Raw genomic sequence first — 19,240 nt, 5'->3', positions numbered from 1 at the left:
CACTTCTTCCTAACTGGTCTCTTTGCTTCCAATGCTAGAACGATCTTTCTAATTTGCAAATCTTCCTTTGTATATCTTTTGGTTAAATACCTTTGATGTCTCCCCAGTCACTCAAGGGGGAGTTTAAAGGGCTCACGAGACTCTGCCGTCTTGCCTCGGCCTGCCTTTCTAACTTCATCTCCAGTTACTGTAACACAAGCTAATACTAGCTGGAGCGACCCCATTTTCTGGCCCATTGCATAGACGTGCATCAATGTGCTTTCTTGGACAGGAATGCCCTGCCCTCCCTTGTCCATCTGATAAATGCATACTTCTGGCCCAACACAAGTGTCATGTCCTCTTTTTGAGCCTTCTGTGACTCCATCTGCACATCCAGGCAAAACCAGTCATCCTATCATCTGCATTCCTGTTGCCTTTACGTTCACCTAAGTTGGACAAAGCTCTCATCACACCACATTATTATCTATCTTTGTGTCTTGTCTCCCCCGTCGGACTGAGCTTCTTGCAGGTAGGAATCCTCTCTCATTCTCTGCATCCCCAGCTCTTAGTGCATTCAATCTGCCTAGGACATGGTACATACTCAACAGTAACAGATTAGTGTTATAGCTACGGTATGTTGAGCACACATAATGTACTAGGTAATTTATATACGTTATCTGAATATCTCCCACTTTCCAGATGAGGAATCGAAAGCTTACAGAGGTTAAATAATTTACCTGCAGTTACGCAGTAGGACCAACATTAATTCCTAAGTTGGATTCCAAAGCCTATAGTACGTTGTTGTTGACTAGATGTTGTTGACATATAAGAGGAATCTTGGGAGAGGGTGCTAACCTCCTGCATTAAGCTGGAGTCAGGGAACAACGGCCAACACACACAAAACTCACTATTACCACCCAGTGACCAGGCCGGGCTTGCTTAGCATCGGGGGCTATTCAGACCATGGCATCTACTGAGCAATACAAGTTGATACCTTGTGTGTGTTTCAAAGGCTCCTAGCTCTTGACAAACAGTCCTCCACTCTCACAATGGGTTGATGTCCTATTTGACAGGTGCTGTGTAACCCCCTCAAGGTCACAGAGCCTAGCATTAGCTGAACCAGGCCTAGAACGTTTTTGGTTACTTGAAATTCTTTTTTCTTTTTACTTAAGCCACTACACCCCATCAAGTGTATTTCTAGGGTGAAAGTAGTATGCCAAGGGGAAATGGATGCTCAGTGGAGGAGGCCAGGATTAACCGCCACAGACTTTCTAGAGCAAGACCATGTCTGAATCTGTAAGAGGCAGACCAGCAGAGCAATGCTTGTCTAATGGCAAGGGCAGCCCCAGGACCACACGGGCCAGGAATACGGCAACAGTTAGCTGGTGGTGAAGGCTAAGTCTAAAGCCAAAAATGTGGTTCAGAATAAAACAGGAGGTTTCTCTAACCTCTAATTTAACTGTGCAAGGTCCTGTTATTAATTAATTAGGTACCTTCACCAAGGACAGTTAAGAAAATCAGATCACTGCCAGGTTACTCCTATTCCTCTTGACTTCTGATTGGATAATTTTTATCAAGCGAGCTAAGCACACATTTTCCTGTAACTCAGTAATTCAGCAGGACGTCCTAAGCCACTTAACTGACGCAAGGCAAACACATTAAAAAAACGCGCTAGCCTGGCGGTGATGCATTCCATTTAAAGGGACAGACACTCCCTCCCTTTAGGATTGCCCCCCCCCCACCTATGATAGCTAGTTTGTCGCTTAAAATAAACACATAAAAGGTTGACATTGAAATATCCCAATTACATAGTCATAAAGAATTTGGGTTAATGAGATAAGAAGAATCAGTGAGATGAAGAAATGTTCCAACAATTAAAAAAACAAAAGCCCTTTTAAATGTGAAAACTCTTACAGCTCCTCTCCTGGGGGGATGGGAAGTGGAGGGGTGCGTTAAACTTTGTGGAACCCAGGCTTTGTAAGGATATCGACGAATTCGAGGCTTGGCAATTACATCAGGATTTCACTGCCTCTCTAGCTTTAAAGCAACAGCTTTATTCTTGAGGGAGCCCAGCTCGCCGTTCTGCGTTCAGTCACCTGCAGAGCACAACCAACGTCTTCCGTTCCGAACCTGGAGCAGAAGCTTTATTTCACAGCGAGTTCTCGGTGACATTCTGCGCTCTCTTGATTTAATGCATCAAAGAGAATCTTTAACTCTCGGTCTAACCAGTGCAAATAAAGGTTAGATCTCTCACTAACATCGTGAACTAGCCTAATAACTCACGAGAGGCTATGAAAAAGGTTCGGAGAAAGCAGGTGTGCAGACTCGATTAAACGTGCAAAACGCGCACAACCGCAGGCGAAGGTGCTCCGCCCTCGCATCTCCCGGCGCCGGCGGCGAGGTGCGGGGACGTCCGCGGCTGGACCCCGCGGGCTCCGCGAGCCGGGCCTGCTGACCCCGGGCCTGTCCTCCCAGGCGAGTCCCGGCCGGAGCCTGCGCGCGATGCCGGGGCTCCGATTGGCCGCGCGCCGGGAGGAGGGGTCTGGCGGGGAGAGGGGAGGAGGGGCGAAGAGGCCAGGCCTTTCCCGGCGCGTCCCGACCCCCTTCCGACCCCGTCCCGGCCCCTCCTTGCCCCTCCGTGCCCATCTCCACCCCGTCCCCGCCCCTCCCGACCCCCTCCAGGCCCATTTAGACCCGGTCCCCGCCCCTCTCTTCCCCTCCCGCCCCTCCAGACCCCCTCCCTGCCCCTTCCTGCCGATCTCGACCCCCTCCCGGCCCCTCCGGCCCCGCCACTGGCCGCCGCGCCTCGTGCGAGGTTTGGTGCAAATTGCAGCGACTGCGGAAATCACCGGGGGTTGGGGGGGAGAGGGGGCTGGAATCGATCGCAACTTCTGCAAAGTCTCGTGCGATCCAAACGCACGAGGCAAAACCGGAGGATCGGAGGAGCCGCGCCGGGCTTGGACCGCGTTCAAAGCGGAGAGAGACAGGGAGGGAGGCAGAGCGTGCCCTGCGATTGCAGAAGCCTCCTGATTTGGAGTAAAAAAAAAAAAAAAAAAAAAAAAAAAAAAAAAAAAATTCTCCAAGAAGCCTGCAATTGGCCAACAGCTTTTAAAAAAATCTCTTCCGGGTTTTCAACGGTTCCAAGTTTATTTAGATTTTTTTTTTAATGCAAAAAAAAGGGGACAGCAAATGAAGCAATTCGTCTGAACATTTTAAAGTTTCTCACGTACTCTTTACATTGCAATGGTACGTGGTACATCTTAAACTTTCTATTTCGCGTTTGTACGATATGTTTTATAAACAACAATAATGGTAGAATGATTTTGTTTAATGGCTAAGACTTTAAGGTTTCTCTAGCTTGCATATGCATTTAAGTGATTGCTGCGTAAATGTCTATTGTGATGGTTTTGTTTTAAAGACGTAGCTTTGTAGATGGCTTTTTTGCTATGTGCATCGCAGACCCGGTTTCCCTTTTTTTTTTTTTCCTCCGAGATTTGAAAAAATTGCTGAGCTTGACAGATTTTTTTTTCCTCCGGGCGCTTGCTCGGTTCCAGAAAGGGAAAAAAAATCCTGTGCGTGCTCTGTTCTGTAAAAAGACGTCCAGGCTCAGCAGTCAACCTAACCCGAAAAGAAATGTCTGGAGCCGGGGAATAATTGACGATTCGATCCTCTAATCAATGGGACAGCACGGGAGATTGACAAGAGCTGCACCCAATCACGAGGAAGCTCGGGTGTGCAGTGGCTCGCAGGAGCCAGGGGGCGGGCAGAGAGGCGCTGAAGTTCGCTGCGGCTCCGGAGGGATGGCGCGGTTCAAGCTGTCAAAGCGGCAGGCTCTTCCGGATTTAGCGAGCACAATAGGAAAGAGTTTTCGAGTTTAAGAAAAAAGAACGGATTGGGGGATTTTTGCATGAATCGTATGCCTTGTCCATTGCCTTTCGGAAAAAGTTAGAAAAATTCTGCTACAGAAATATTTAACTTTGCATTAATTGTTATTTTTAAATTCAGGGAAGTTGTTAACCGTGGTGGAAGGCGAGGTTCAACTTTTAAATATGTGTGGCTTAGAAACTTCCGTGCTCTGTGGGACTGTCGTCAGCTCTGGGGGGGATCTGTTGCATACTCAGCATTGCAAAACCTAGCTCTGATTGTCTTGGAAACTGGCTTTCAAGGGCTTTGAAGGGATGGTTCAGCCAAGCCTCTCTCTTCCAGAACTGTGAACAGCAGTTTTAAGGGAGAGAGACTGTTTCACAGGGGGACTGACAGCTGTTTTATACATTTGAAAGAAAGAGGGGGAGAATGCTTTTTCTTGACTTTTCTCGAATTTTGCTGTTTAAATATATGGTCAGTAGCAAATAGGATATTGGCTGGCCAAGTTCGCATTTCTTCTTGTTGCCACAACAACCCCTGTGGAGGGTGCTGTGGAAGGTTGCTGACTCCGTTGCTCGGCTGGAGTCTGCCCCTTGGACGAGTCTTTGACACCAGTGCAGTGGGAACCAACTGCAGTAGCTTGTCTTGGAGACAGTAACTGGCAGCCTCTGACTAAAATATATCCATCTCTTCCTTCTCTCTGAGCACTGTAGACACCTAATTCTGTTGGGAAATGAATGGAAAAATACTATGGGCTCTTTCCCATTTTGGATTAAATTCCCATCCAGCTATTTCCTAAGGCTTTAGGCCTTCTGATCAAATCTGGTTTTGAAATTTGATGTAAGAGTCCACCTGCATGCTCAGTTCAGCAACATGACTCCATTTAGGAATATATGCATATAAGAAAAAATCTGTGCACAAATGATGAGTAGGTAAAAAAACTAGAGAAGAAAAATGGTGGGAAATGCTAGTGATAAAGTTAGTTTTGCTAAGAACTACAGTTAACAGTGTTGTCACTTATGAACCCCAATTTTATCTTCACTGCTTTGGGCATTAAAATCTAAGTCATATTAGTAAGATCTTCCTATTAAATAACCTCTGAAATGAGAGGTATTTGAGATGTACATATAAGTGAAACCTCATTGACGTAATTTATATATCTAAGAGGATTTCACTGAAACTGGCAAGGTAACGTTTCTGCAAATAAAACACAGTAAATGCAAGGCTGGGCTCTGTGCCAGGAAGAATATGGATAGCAGAGAGCATGACAGGAGCCTCCTTACGCAGAGACAATCCCATTTCAAGGCAGCCTCCTAGCACTTGCAAAATAAATGATTGGAGCGGTTATTTCCAATAAGGGGTTTATCCTTCCTAACAACGGGTCATTTGTGTGATTGCAGTAAACTAGTTTTCTTACTTCACCTGTGTTTCCTACACTGGCGTCTCCTCTCCTCTCTTTCTTCTCTCCTCCCTCCATCCCTGCTTTCTCTCGAGTGTCTTAGCGTCTTTGTGAACTCTGGACAGGGATTTACTTTTGCAACTTGGGAAGAGGGGAGAGCGTTGGAAATGTTTTTTACCCCGAGACTGCCCTCTGAGGAACATCTGTTTCTTTGTGTGTGTGTTTAAATTTATGCCTGTTGGAGAGAAAGTTACCAGAAGCCTTTCTGTAACTGTAACTCTTCTACTGTATTTTTCTCAGTCCTGTTTCCAAAGGCTGTAGCTGGAAACGTGCTTTGTGGAGTTTCCCCGCCTCCCTCCTCGGCGGGGAGGGCGCGGGAGCTGGCGCGGGTAGGGAGCACGGAGCGGATGTGAAGGGCTTTGGTGCTGAACTTGGAGCCAGCCCTTGCCTAGAGGGCGCAAACAATCGTCCCAGATCCAAAAGTCTTACGGAGGGCGCCAAAAGTTACTTAAGATAATATTGCTAACCGCAGAGAGCTGGAAATCGCGGGCACGTCCACTGCTGCAACAAAAGAAGTTTTTAAAGTAGAAATATCAGCATTAAATTACTTTTCCCCCATTTTTTTAAAAACCAGGGCGATGTGCCAATCCTTTAAAAAAGAAAAAGTCTGTCTCTTTTTCTTGAGATTCACTTAAAAGTAAGAATCTCTGCTGTTTGGGGAAGAGGCAGATGTGAAGTCCATCTTTTAATACACCAAAAGAGAGATTTTAATCCGCTCTGGATGAGAGCTTCCCAGGAGGACACACTCGGAACAATAGCTTCTCGCTGTGCCTCAGTTCCATGTTGGGACCGTCAGCCAGAAACTTCTGTCGAGGAAACTTGGAGCGAGTTGAAGTTATAGATCCCAGCAAAGGTTTTCGTGGCCAGGGATGTTGTCTCTGCAGCTCGGCTGGGCTTTTAGGACATTTCTCCCCCCAACGGAAATCCAAGAGGAACCCAGGAAAAGCGGTTGTTTACTTTGGGACTCTCTCATTAAAGGTTTAAGTCATTATTTCTCCTCACCTCTTAATAAACAATCTGAGAGATGTCTAAGGATATTTAGAAGCCGGGTGTGGGAAAATGGTCCCTTGAGAATTCAGCAGGAATTATTTTAGCAATAAAGTAACTGGAGAACCAACATGAAATAACTTTAGACAGATGCAGAATATTTCAGAGTTTTATTTTGCTCTCTCCAGGAGCGAATCTCTTGCCCTTTCCTTTAAAAAGGGGGAGGGGGTCTGAATGAGTGGCCTTAACCCTCCCCTCACCCTCACCCGCGCCGTGGGCATTCCTACTGGAATTTCCCCCTTTCAGCTCTCTAGCTGTGCAGCCTCTGCCAAGGTGCAGGTTTCCGTCTCTGTGCCAGTGTCTTTCCTCTTGGAATTTAGAGCCGGATTCACAAATGCAGCAGGCTGCAAACTAGAGGGAGGAGAGGAGGAGGAAGATATGGGGGTTCGGAGGAAGGAGGTATACTTTCTTTCCCAGCAGGGAGGAGAGCCTAGAGAGAAAATATGAGGTTAAAAAAACTGGAAAAGCAGGCTTATTGGAAAGTTGCCAAACCCTAAAAACCACCCCTCTTTTCTGCCAAAACAATACTTTAGCAAACCTAAAATAATTGCAGGAAGCTCTTTTCCATTTCAAGAACTATTACCTGGGGGAGGGAAAAAGAGGGGGTTCTTAAAAGGCACCCTTCCAGAGGGGTCCCAGGAACAGGGACGGTAAGGACAGCCTGTGTCCAGTTCTGGGCACGTTTGTGGACCAGAATCTCTCCCTTTCCTAAGAGGACATCCTTCTCACATATTATTTTCTCCTACAAAGAAAAAGATGCCACAGCTAAAGCACTGCTGTTTCTGAACGTGGTGGAACTTTTTCTATGGCGTCTATGCTCAAACCCACTGGTTTCGCAGCTCTGGGGGGAGAACGCTCGTTAATCTCCGCCTCCCTTTCTGCAGACCTCCCCCCCCCAATCCAGTGAATCTTCTGCGCGAACCCCCCCACCCCACACACACCCCTGCTTCTGAATGCCATAGAAGCTGCACAAAGTTTGCAGGATTTTGTGCATAATTACCTCTGCCGACGATCTATTCCCCTAGAAAGCTTCGTTGGAGAGATTACAATGCTTTGAGCCATACCGCATTTCAGAGGGGGAAAAAGTTACCTAGGAGGTCGGATTTTTTAGAAAGATTCGCATCCACGCCCGTTTGCCCCCGCCGCGTCCCCGCTCTCCACGCCCCCGCGGTGGGCCGGGCAGCGGGCACCTGGCGGGGCCGCCGGCCGCGTCCGCGGAGGTCTGCGGCGCGTGGGGGAGGGCCGGGAAAGTAGTTTTGTTTGCTCAAGCACATCCTGTGCGGCCTCCGCTGCCCGGAGCACAGCCTGCAGCCGCGCCGCGCCGCGCTCCCCGGTCCTGCGGGGCGGGCGGGGGCCGGGAGGAGGGGGCGCGGAGCGGAGCGGGGCGCGGAGAGGAGCGGAGAGGAGAGGAGAGGGGGAGAGGCGAGAGGAGAGGGGGCGAGGAGAGAGCAGCGGAGAGGGGAGAAGAGGAGAGAGGAGAGGGGAGGGGAGAAGAGGAGCGCGGAGCGGAGAGGGGCGACCCCGGGAGAGGGGCGGGCGAGCGCGCGCGGGCCGGGAGAGGGGCCGGGGCCGCCCGCCGCAGCCCCCCCGCGCCGCAGCCTCCCCCCCCAGCCGTGCGGAGCGGAGCGGAGCGGCCGGCGAGGCCGCGGCGGCGGGCAGGCGGCGGGCGGCGCTGCGCCTTTAACGCCCGGCCGCGGACATGCCCAGCGCCGAGTAGGCTCGGGCGGGGTTAAAGTTCGGCGCGTGGCGCGGCGCAGGGCGGCCGCGGAGCCTGCGATGTGAGCGCGGAGCCGGCGTCCCGCACCCGCTCGCCGGCGGGCCGCGCTCGGAGCGATGTACTCCCCGCTCTGCCTCACGCAGGTAGGCGGCACCGGGGCTGCGGGCGGGCCGGGCGGCACTGGGGGCGGCGGGCGGGCGGCCGGGGGGCGGCGGGCGGGCGGCACTGGGGGCTGCGGCCGGCCGGCCCCGGGGGGCGCGCGGCGGGCGGCGCGCGGGGCTGCGCCGTTCCGGGCCCCCGCGTGCGCGCGTGTGCGGGGCCGCGGCGGCGGAAAGTAACTTTGTTTCCACGCGGGTGCCTCCCGCCGGCGCAGGGCGAGCGGCGCCCCGGGGACCGCGCTCCGGACCGGCTCGGGCGCCCCGCACGCGCAGGCCGGACGCCCCGCGGCCGCCGGCGAGGGGACCCGCGCCCGGGGCGGGAGGGAGCTCGGCCCGCCGCCCCGGACTCTCGCTCGGCTCAGGTGCGCGGGGACGCGGGGTCGGCGGAGCGGGCTGCGTGGACGCGCGCCCCCCGGGAGCCCGCGTCCCCGCCGCCGCGTCCGGGAAAGTTGGGGTCGACCGAGCCGCTGCGCAGGAGGCCGCTCGGCGGCGTGGGGCTCGGTCGCGCCGGGCGCTCCCTTCCCATCGCTCCGCGGCTGCTCCACCCCGGGCGAATGACTGCAACTTCAGGGCTCCAAATCTGGGCCTTTGGAGTGTATGATTTATTTCCTTTGACTGAAAGGCATGAAGTCAAAGTGATTTTGCGCTGGAAAAAAAAAAAAAAAGGAGAAAGTGCGAGCCTTCGTACTGTTTGGGTAGGTTACGAGGATCTGACTATTAATCACTGCACGAAGTTGTCTGCTTCATGCTTCATGCAAAGTGTTTGTTTACGAGTCCCGGAAAAACCTGCCGCCACCGCCTGCCGTCCTGTAGCAGGAGACAACGGTTTAACCCGAATACGTTCTGCAAGGCTAAAAAGTATCAATAGTTTCTCTCTCTTCTCTAGATTCTGGATTTATTTCCCACATGACATCCCTTCTTGTTGCAGTATCTAACAGTAATAATACCGGCTGTTTGATCTTAGAAGGCTCTTAAATGCATCTTTTATGCTGAAATGGTCTGTTTGGGATTTAGGCCTAGCATTAATAATGGATAGCAGTTGCTTTTAGTTATGGTAAAAGTTTTTTATTTTTCCCTAACAAACTTCCAAAGTTGCTAATTTAGTAACTTGTGGAAGTTTGGACTGAAACTTTTCCAACCACTGCTGGCAAGGCTCACAATTGCATATGGATAAGATGCAAAGTGTAAGAGATAATTTGAATGAGTTACCAGTACAGTGAAAATGCTGGGATCCAAGGGCTGAAGTTCTAGCTGGCAGGAGTTTGCAACACGGAGAACGTGGGGATAACACCAGTGTGCTGCAGTAGTGGGAAAGGACCCTCACACAGATGCCCTACCGTCTTCTCAAATGGACTGTCTAAGAGGAGTTCATGTTTTCGGATGGTGCACATGTGAGGGTAATGCCTGTGCATCCATGCAGGCCCAGAGCACAGTCAGGTGTGTGAGAAGGTTGCATTCTCTTGGATCATGAGCTATTATCACATTAACAAAGTTGGATTACAAAAAAATTTGGCAGTGTGATTGATACATTCACTAGGCCTTCTTCTGGAAACACCACTGAGAGAATCGCTTACTTAGTCTAACAGTTTGTGAAGAAAATTTACACTAAATAGTGAATGAAGGCCATATATTTTATGAGTTCTTTTAGAAATTGATTTACAATTTATTTAACTTGCTGGAATATTTATAAAGCTTTAGAGATGGTTTTAAAAAGAAAAACTTGGGTGGTTTATTGGTCATTAAAGAAAAGTCCAGTAGGCACAGTGATGAAAGTGCTCTAAATGAGAGAGTACACGCCAGATACGTGGATGTAATTTTTAAAAGCTTTATCAGGAAAATGCCAGACATCTTGTTTTAATCCATGTAGGCATATCGTAACCAAATCGGGTACCTGGCCCTAGAATGATAACCCAGTAGGAATTTATAGGTGAACCTTTAAAAGAAGTTGTCCCAGAAATAATCAGCATTCAGTGGTTCTTAAACTTGGACAACTTAGAAACAGATGACCGTGTAAGATGCTGATTCAGAGTCGTACGGTGTCTGAAACAGGTTTTCAGGTTTGTTTTTACCGGTGGCCTATAACTTTCTCACCGAGTGCATATGTAAAATAGTCTTTGTTTTCTCTGGAATATTTTGAAATATTACGTAGCTTATGGCGAGATGTGCAGCCACATGATTTATAAGGGCATACTGTTTTTTTAAACTAATTTATGCTGTGCCTGGACATTTCCTACAAGTTAGTGATTTTTTTAGTTTGAGGTTCTGGAATATTTCTAATTGTGAGTTGATAAAGGTAAGTAGCACTTTAGTTGTACGTGTGAGTAAAGTTGTACAAAAGAGTGTGCACTTTTATTGGCACATTCTTGAAACCTTTGGGGAGTAATAAGTTGTAAATACTTTTGATGCAAAACTGGGGGTTTCGATTATTCTCAATGATTAGTTGACACAGTTTGCCTCATTTAAGGATTTTTATGATGAGATATGTGGACGTTTGGCTGGCAGGTAAACAAAATCCTTGTGAACACGAATGAACGCAGTTTGCAGTTCCGTGAGAGGCATGTCGGGAGTGTCTTCGAACACTTAAATACCATATTAGAATGTTTATTTAAAATGTTTGTTATCTTTAATAAAGCTTTTTAATAAGATAACATTTTCACGTAAATATGAATTGTTTGGAGCTAAGTTATTCTTTGCCTTATAAAGTGGGGCTGAGACTTTAAAATGAAATCTTCCTTTTGGTGAAAGCCCACTTTGTGGTTAAGGTAGACTCCGGGAGTTCTTTGCATAATACCACACAGCTTCGGTCCCTAGCATGCCCTGTGTGTATAAGAAAATCAGTCAAATGCGAAGGACTGTTTCAAACTCCGAATTTATGTATTTTAGAGCATTTCAAGGATGAGCTCAGAATTTAGTAATGTTTAAATGCTTTGTGGTTTGGCGTATACCTTATTAGATAAATTGTGCCTTAAAAAATGCCCCCCTCCCATTTCTCTCCCCTGAAGTATGGCAATAAGAAAGATTCTCAAACATCAGAAATTTTAAAATGCTAATGCTTTGTGGTAAAGAATAGTATAATTCTTGTATTTTTCTCTCTTCTCTCTCCACTTAAAGAATGCACACATTATAAAAGCTGATTTCTTCTCTTTTGGATTCTTTTATTGAAAAAGAGCAGTTTTCAAGCTAAACTTGAATTGCAGAGCCTGAAATTTGTTCAGAGAGGAAAAAAATAAATGTCAGTTACTGAAATGATTTATTATATAGTATATTACCATATACTTACTTTTAAAAAACCAGTCCTATGTAGGTGTTTAGATGATTGATTATAATTTATAATCTTTTAACAGACTTGATTGTTAAAATATTTTACCAATTTTAACCACTCAGTTTACATTTGAAAATTTAAAAATTTAGTGATTGCTTTAATAGTAATAATATTTTGGACATTACAGTTACTTGTGCCTCCAAAGTATAAATTTAGATGGATATTACAAACTGAAAAAGAATGCATTTTATAATATTTGTCCTATACTCTTTTGAAAAGGATCATCAAATATCTCTTTGGTTTTCTTATCCTTATTTATTTGAAAGTAAGTAATTTATCTTTTAAGAGGGTTGTGTGGTGGAGAGAAGTTATGTAAGACCAGTGTGGTCTGGTTCATCAGAAGTTAGATGTAATCAGAGAGCTTTATGAAGGCTACTGCTTAATTTTTTAAAAATTTTATATTTCTTCAGAAAATGTCAAGTAAAGGAATCAAACGTTTTCAAAAATCAGTAAGAAAAATTTAAATGTTTTAAATTCAATTTTATTTTAAAATTACTTGAATTTTGAGAGGAAACTGTGAGGATTTTCCTGGAGTCCTGTAAACATTTAATATGCCGTGTTCTCTGTTTCCCTGTGAGAAAAAGTCTGAAATATTATTTCCCCAAATTAAATACTGATTCTCTTTTTCAGGGGTCATTATTACTGAAGGCATTTCACAATCATATCAGTAAATTAAATGTATTTAGTTGCAAGAGTGTTGTCACGATGACGCATTCTGTTTACTATCTGGCATGCACGCTTTTCTTTGTTTTTTCCTTTTTGTTTCATTCCCATAGTATCTGCAACTATGTCTTGGACATAGATCTTTTATTTTAGTCTGATGAATATCAAATTCATCTCTTCTTTTGTATAGGGAGCTGCCAATTCTTCTAAGTTTTTGACTCAAAAAAATTATGTGCAGCTGTAATACTTAAAAAGGCATTAAGATGCTACCAGAATGAGCGAGGAGCTGCCCAGAGTCTCCATGCAATATTTTTAGAGGGAAAGTCTTTGTTTTCATTGATCGCAGAGTGGTTTTCGCTCCTGGACTTCCATAAACACTGACTGGCATCTGCATGTTTAGGGTTTGCCAATCTGGCGGGCGAGCCTGGCCGCCCCACAAGGAGTGAGGTCAAGGCTGGAGCAGAGTTACATGTGCCTTCCTTGAAATAGGGTTAAGATTATACGTTGTCATAAGTATTTCAGTAAACTTCACTTGCTGTCTGAAGGATTCGGGACCTTGGCCCGACAATAGAACCTGGTACACTTCGGTGAACGTATCAAAACATTTTTAAATGTTTAGCAATTTTCTTCTTTGAGATTGTGAGAAATGATACCGACAGTTTTCTTTTTTCCCTCGGGGGCTTCCCAGAGGGATCCTCTGTATGATTTTGGGAATGTAGTGCTTGAATCGAATTTCAGGTGAAATAAGGATTTTTTTTTTAAGGTGACCATCTGAAGAGAAGTTGTTTCCTTTGTTTTCGTTGTAGTTATATTTTTATCTGTGTTCCTCTCCCAGGATGAGTTCCATCCTTTCATCGAAGCTCTTCTGCCCCACGTCCGAGCCTTCGCCTACACGTGGTTCAACCTGCAGGCCCGAAAACGAAAATACTTCAAAAAACATGAAAAGCGTATGTCAAAAGAAGAAGAGAGAGCCGTGAAGGACGAGCTGCTGAGCGAAAAGCCTGAGGTCAAGCAGAAGTGGGCGTCTCGACTCCTGGCCAAGTTACGGAAGGACATCCGACCGGAGTACCGGGAGGACTTTGTTCTCACGGTCACGGGGAAGAAGCCCGCGTGCTGCGTGCTCTCCAACCCCGATCAGAAGGGCAAGATGCGCCGCATCGACTGTCTGCGCCAGGCAGACAAAGTCTGGAGGTTGGACCTTGTCATGGTGATTTTATTTAAAGGTATCCCGCTCGAAAGTACTGATGGGGAGCGCCTGGTCAAGTCGGCCCAGTGCTCCAACCCGGGGCTCTGCGTCCAGCCGCACCACATAGGGGTGTCTGTGAAGGAGCTCGACTTGTACTTGGCGTACTTTGTGCACGCGGCAGGTAAGTGTGGTGAGAAGTCGCTCCTCTCGCTTGGCTGGGTCTCTTTCCTGGTGACCTCTGCGTGTGCCGGACCTTCCCTGAGCTCCCGAAGTCGCAGGCGGTGTCCATCCAGAGGGCGTGGTTCCCCAGCCGGACCGCCGGAACAGCCAGCAGCCCCGGGCCTGAGCCCCTCTTTCGGGTGGAGAGGTGCAGCCGTGAGGGGATTCTCACTCAGCTCAGGTCTTTGGCAATGGTGTTATGGAAGGCGTTGGTAGTCAGTCCTGTGACACGTTGAAATCACGTTTTGACGATGGGTGAGAAGCCTCGTGAAAACCTGGTAGGACAGAGTGGGCCCTAACGGCACGTGGCCGGGTTAGAACGCACTGAGTCTCTGTAGTCGCTTTCTTCTGGGAGTATTTTTAACCCACGGGACCCTCTTGAACCCCTGCTAATTAAGAAGAGGTTGGACATAGGGTGACTGTCAAGTTGCTGGTCGTTTATGAAGGAAAAGAGGCATTATACGCAAACTCAGAGGCTGTTTATGTAGGGCTTAGTGTTCTGAGAGAGCTGAGGAGAGAACGGACCAGCTCTAAGTAGTGATGGAGAGGTTAATCTTCAGTCACCAGCCTGTGCAGTGCATGCGTGCATTGAGAAATCGATATTGATAATTGATGCAGTGAGTTGCTTTGATTCGAGTTAGGCTTCTTGACTGTCCAGGGCTGCTCTCGAGCCCTGTTGTACCTGTACAAGTGAGTGGCGGAGGATGAACTGTGGAGGGCTGGATGCAGGGATGCATTGCTACTTTGTTCCTTTCGTCTTTTAGACAAAAGGCTCATTGTGTTCTGTTGGAAGCTCAGGCCCTGTGTAACTTGTTGACTTTTTATACGTACATCTCGGTATCGGTCTTGCTAGATTACCTGCATGGCAGTTACTTGAAGCAGATGGAAGAAGGAGGGTTGTGGAATCCTACCAGTAGGTTGTTCTGGGGCTCCTATATTTGTGTATCTTTTCACAAAGGAGAGAGATGTTACCTGTAAAATCAACACTGCACTGTTTTGCAAAACATTGTTAATTCTAAAAATGTGATCTATTTTTTAAAGAAGTCAGCTGACAAGCTAGCCTCTATTATTTTTCTCAGTATATCTTTTAGAAAGAGAACTTTTGTTATCCATCTGTCCTTACATAAGAAACTGGAGAAATTAACTTTGCAGGCATGTCACATCGACGTGCATTCTCTTGGCAGGGGATCCACGAGTATTTTAGAGGATGTGCTCTGTAAGTTTTTCAAATATTTGGGTTTCTGAAAACATATCCTTAATTATAAGAAGTGCCTGTTGCTTCAGCCAGTTCTGGGTCTTGAGAATGAAAATGCAGCACCTCTCAAATGACCTCTAAACAGGAACAAGCAGCCTTGTCTTAACCCCTTCAGCCTCTTGTTGTACTTTTTTCATCTATTGAGAAAGCAAAGTTAAATTTTTAAAAATTTATTTGCATACATAAGTGGAGATTCTGATAGGGAAACAAGATGCAAAAAATGTATGGGTGTTATAAGTGCTTTCAGGGAGCACTCATTAAAATCTTGTGTTTAATGTTCTCGAGATTTAGAAAAGTAAATTTATGAATTACAGTAAGTGTTCTAATTCACACCCTAGAAAATGGAGGGTGCCCACAGGTGGGGCAGTCGAGGTGCCTGCTTCCTTGCATGGTGACAGCAAAGGGAAACCCCTCTTAGGTTTTTGTGAGGTGGGCGGCGCCCATGGCGTCTTAGCGGAGAGCATCTCCCTCGGCCAAGGAGGTGCAGCCTTCCAGCTGCTGCCGTTACAGGGGTCCCTGCTGATTGTTGAGGTCTGTCGCTGTGCTATTGTTCCAGATCCTTGAATGCACACACTTCTGCTGGTTTCAGATCCTGGCGGGTTATGTGGGTAAAATGACACGTACGAGGTTGCTCAGGATGGTTAGCATCCTTATCGCTCAGACAGGGTCTGTTGACAGCGGCGTGGCTCAGACCACCTTCCCTTGTGGTTCTCCTGAGTGTCCCAGAATCCCCTGCCAGGCCTGGACACCGGCCAGGTGTCAGGCCATTGGCTATCAGGAGCCAGCGCCGCCGCCATGGCTGCTCCTCTGTGTGCGCAGCGGGACGACTGCAAAAGAAAATATTAAGGGCCTTTTGTCTGACAATATTTCACATTAGATTTCAGAGATTTAGAGACCTGTTATTTGTGGAAGGGGAAGTGCCAATACAAATAGGAGGTGCATGGGTCAGCTTGCACACGATGATTCGACAAGCATCTGTTCTAACACTGAAGATGTGCAAACACTAAACGATGTTTTCACCTTAAAAGTTCTGAGAACTTGCCAGTCTTGGCAGGAGGCAGAGACTCTGAAATGTGGTTCCAGAAACGTGCCAAACCATCGTGGCCATTGCACCTTTCATGTGTTTTTCCCCCCCTCTTTTTTTTTTTTTTTTTAAATGTTGTACTTTTTTTTTCAAAATGCCATTTTTTCCCCTAGATGGCCACAAAAATGAGATCTTTTTTCCCTTCTAAAGATGTGTACAATAACACTTCCTTGTGGCTTGGCCTCATCCTTGGTGGGAAGTCGATGCCTTGGAGGGAGCACACGCAGATCCTAGAAGCTGATGCAGAATCAGTCCCCTTTGAAAATCACAGGTGGTTTTTTCTGAGACTTATTGAGATGCTAAAATGCAGCACATAAACTGCATTCCAATTTTTTTCTCTAAATCCAGTGGCATTAGAACTGTGTGAATTTTGTGGCTGATAAACAAGTGTAATGAAGTCAGAGTGATTCCATAAGCCTGAGAATGTCATCTCGTTAGAAGTATGAAAGAGTAAAACCATGTTTTGCCCTCAGTCTGGTCTCTGAGCCATCCTCCCCATGGATCACATGACCTCTTGGAGATATTACGGTTTGTGGCACACGGCTTTCTTCGTGGGCGTGTAACAGTAAAGCTAATTTATGGCTGGTCTTTACCAGATGATCTGTATCAGAACCTACAATATGCCCGGCACGTGGCAAGGTCACAATGTAAGTTGTTAAGGTCATGACCTTAGCCACCAGGCGTTTGACCTTTTAGATAAAGTTAACCTTTGCTCATTAGCAGGCACTCAACCGAGAACTTTCTGGAGAGTTTTTTTTTTTTAAACCGCTTCTGTATAACTTCTGGTAATGTCATCAGATTCTGGAAGGATTCTCAGTTGTGTTAGTTAAATTTTGTAAGAGTTTAGACTGTCTGAGGGTTCGTCTCTTGGACAGAGGTGGGTTGCTGTATCTGGGCCACAGAAGGGCAGAGCCATGTTTACTTTTGAGTTGTTACCTGCTGTATGGTAGAATGAGAGCTCTGGGGCAATGGTGTGGAGACCTTTAAAACTAAGACACAGAAATTTATGTTGAATTCAGCCAAGGCCCTTGCTAATTTTCAGGCGGCATTAGGCCCCAAAAGCTAAATCGCAATGAGCATCTTCACTTTTTGCAGATGAGGAATTTTCTAAGCTTGGAAGTATTTTTAGTGATCTTAAAATTTGCTTTGAAAGATTGATGAATGACCAGAATTTGTCAGGTAGTTGCTGTAGTTGGTAAGTAGCCAGTGACAGGGACAATTGAATTTGTGCGAACGGTGGCATGCGTGCTTGCTAGTTTTAAGGTAGGAAGTGAACGTTTTTGCACAGTGATGTCTCAGCTCGGTGGTTACTGGCTGCTGCCGCGCCGTCCGGTCCTGTCTCTTCTCAGCATCACAGGGACCAGGAAGAGGAGTGGCCCCGTCATCCCCTGAAGGAGCCGTGCAGTGTCTCGGAAGGCTGTCACCCATCCTGGAAACTGTCCGGCAGTGTCACTGATGGCCATGTTACCTGTGCCCTGTTCTTCACTTCTGCTGTCACAAGTGCTCATTTAAATTACTTACATCACTGCTAGTTTTGCTCTGATATGTCATGTACTGTTGCATTTCGACAAAGAGAGCACGGCTCCCCCTCAGGTGCGTTTTAGCTTTATTTTGGCCTCGCGATTGCCATTCCTTCATAGAGTCACAGAGAAAGCTGCGATGTGCAGATTCACCAGATGGTCATGTTGACAGATTGAAAATTCACTTCCTACTGCTTCAGAGCAGGTGTAAGATTAGGAGTGTCTGTGCAGGAGTGTGTGTGTGCTTCATGTGCGTGTGTGTGCACAACCAGGCTGCACACAGAGTGCTGTGTAGGACAATGGGAAGGATTTCTTTTTTTAAAAAAGCTGGTACTTTAAATACAGTGTAACTATATGCATGAAGTTATCAGTGCATATCAAATAATTACTGTAAATTTTTTTTTTTTGAGGAAGGTTAGCTCTGAGCTAACATCTGCTGCCAATCCTCCTCTTTTTGCTGAGGAAGACTGGCCCTGAGCTAACATCGGTGCCCATCTTCCTCTACTTTATATGTGGGACGCCTACCACAGCATGGCTTGACAAGCGGTGCCAAGTCCGCACCTAGGATCCGAACCAGCGAACCCTGGGCTGAAGCGGCTCGTGCGAACTTAACCACTGCACCACCGGGCCGGCCCCTGTGAAAGTTTTTTAATGAATATTGTTGATGGTTACAGTTTACAATTTTATACCAAATTAATTAGTTTCTTAATTTTTAGGTAACTTACCATGTTTGTTTGCGGCAATATTGCATATCTGAAATATATCCAGTGTGTTCTGTGAGCAGGTGCTTGTGTGTGGCGTGGTGTTTACGCTGGAGTCCAGGATGTACATTATGTGATCAGACTTCTTCAGGACCTCGATAAACTCCCTGCTAGAGAGCATAGCAGTTAGTTGCTGTGATTGAAATAACAAACTGTATTTGGAAGAAGGAGTAAGACTAATGAACAGTGATGTTTACAATTAAGAGAGTAAGTACCACCCTATCTCAGATTCTAACTCTGCCCTTGAAGTAAACACAAGGTGCATTTTGTGGCTGATTAATCTACTGTCAATTAAGGATATATGCACACAGTTTTAGAAAATTTCATTTATCTTTTTATTTATCTGTTACTTCTTCAAAGGAGACAGCACTGACAATCAACGGGCTTGAGATAAATATGGCTTTTATGTTTGAGTGTTTTCTGCACAACCTGAGGATAGTAACAATACCTTTATCTAGAATATAGTGAAAAAGATGGCATCCCAAGGCAGGGCGCATCCAGGAACGGGGCGAGAGTTGTTCTGGAGTGAACCTGTGAGCCGGTGCTGGCTTGCCCATGGCTGAGAGGCCTTCCCGGTGCTGCTGGCTTGGATCTGCCCGTCTCCTCTTCCACCAGTGATGAATAGCATTGATTTAAACCTATTTAGGGCTAGTGTGGGAGAAACCACAGCCTTTGTTGTGGTCACTGCTGTACACAGTAGGACTCGGTGTCTCACTTGGTTAAGGCCTCAAGCTGCTTCCAGAGGATGCAGAACAGCCTGTCGGTTTTTTAAAACTTGCACAGAAGCAGCAACAATTCTAATTGCTCACAAATGTTAATATAGATTATTGAAAACAATTTTGAGAATACAGATTGAATTCAGTGAATGTGCTAAATACCGGTTTATTATCATTTCAGCAATAATTTCCCCGTGTTTAGAGGTTAGATCTTGCTTTTAAATATAATATAAATTGTAAATCCTCGGGAGGTAGGGTGAGGGGAAGGAAGAAGTCGGGGGTGGGGAGGA

General features: G+C 46.5%; 1 protein-coding gene and 1 long non-coding RNA gene across 27 annotated transcripts in view; one reads left to right on the top strand and one right to left on the bottom strand.

Moving 5' to 3' along the window:
• NFIA (nuclear factor I A) overlaps window positions 1–19,240 on the top strand; it is a 520,959-nt gene that overhangs the window by 174,265 nt on the left and 327,454 nt on the right. For 9 of the 25 annotated variants that reach the window (XR_011438925.1, XR_011438926.1, XR_011438922.1 and 6 more), the window contains exons 1-2: window positions 8,072–8,209; window positions 13,045–13,576. Coding sequence is in view for 17 of the 25 variants with exons in the window: in XM_070267575.1 (XP_070123676.1) it covers window positions 8,183–8,209; window positions 13,045–13,576 (559 nt within the window). In the remaining 8 variants the exon portion in view is untranslated. Of the gene's footprint in view, window positions 1–2,735; window positions 3,226–8,071; window positions 8,210–8,644; window positions 8,920–10,191; window positions 10,518–13,044; window positions 13,577–19,240 lie in introns of those variants that run through there. The other 16 variants (XR_011438923.1, XR_011438920.1, XM_070267572.1 and 13 more) reach the window with 8 other exon arrangements.
• On the bottom strand, window positions 2,014–2,404 carry LOC138924173 (uncharacterized). Of its 2 annotated transcripts, none has more exons than XR_011438931.1 (2): window positions 2,263–2,404; window positions 2,014–2,161 (listed from the first exon to the last, which is right to left on the bottom strand). It is a non-coding gene; the product is annotated as an uncharacterized lncRNA (long non-coding RNA). The 2 variants fall into 2 exon arrangements; XR_011438930.1 differs by having other exon boundaries at window positions 2,014–2,109; window positions 2,263–2,402.

The sequence above is a fragment of the Equus caballus genome, chromosome 5 (assembly GCF_041296265.1).
Source record: "Equus caballus isolate H_3958 breed thoroughbred chromosome 5, TB-T2T, whole genome shotgun sequence".
In the NCBI taxonomy this organism is placed as follows: Eukaryota; Metazoa; Chordata; class Mammalia; order Perissodactyla; family Equidae; genus Equus; species Equus caballus.
Note: the sequence above shows the minus strand (reverse complement) of the source record. Positions and strands in the feature narration are given on the sequence as shown.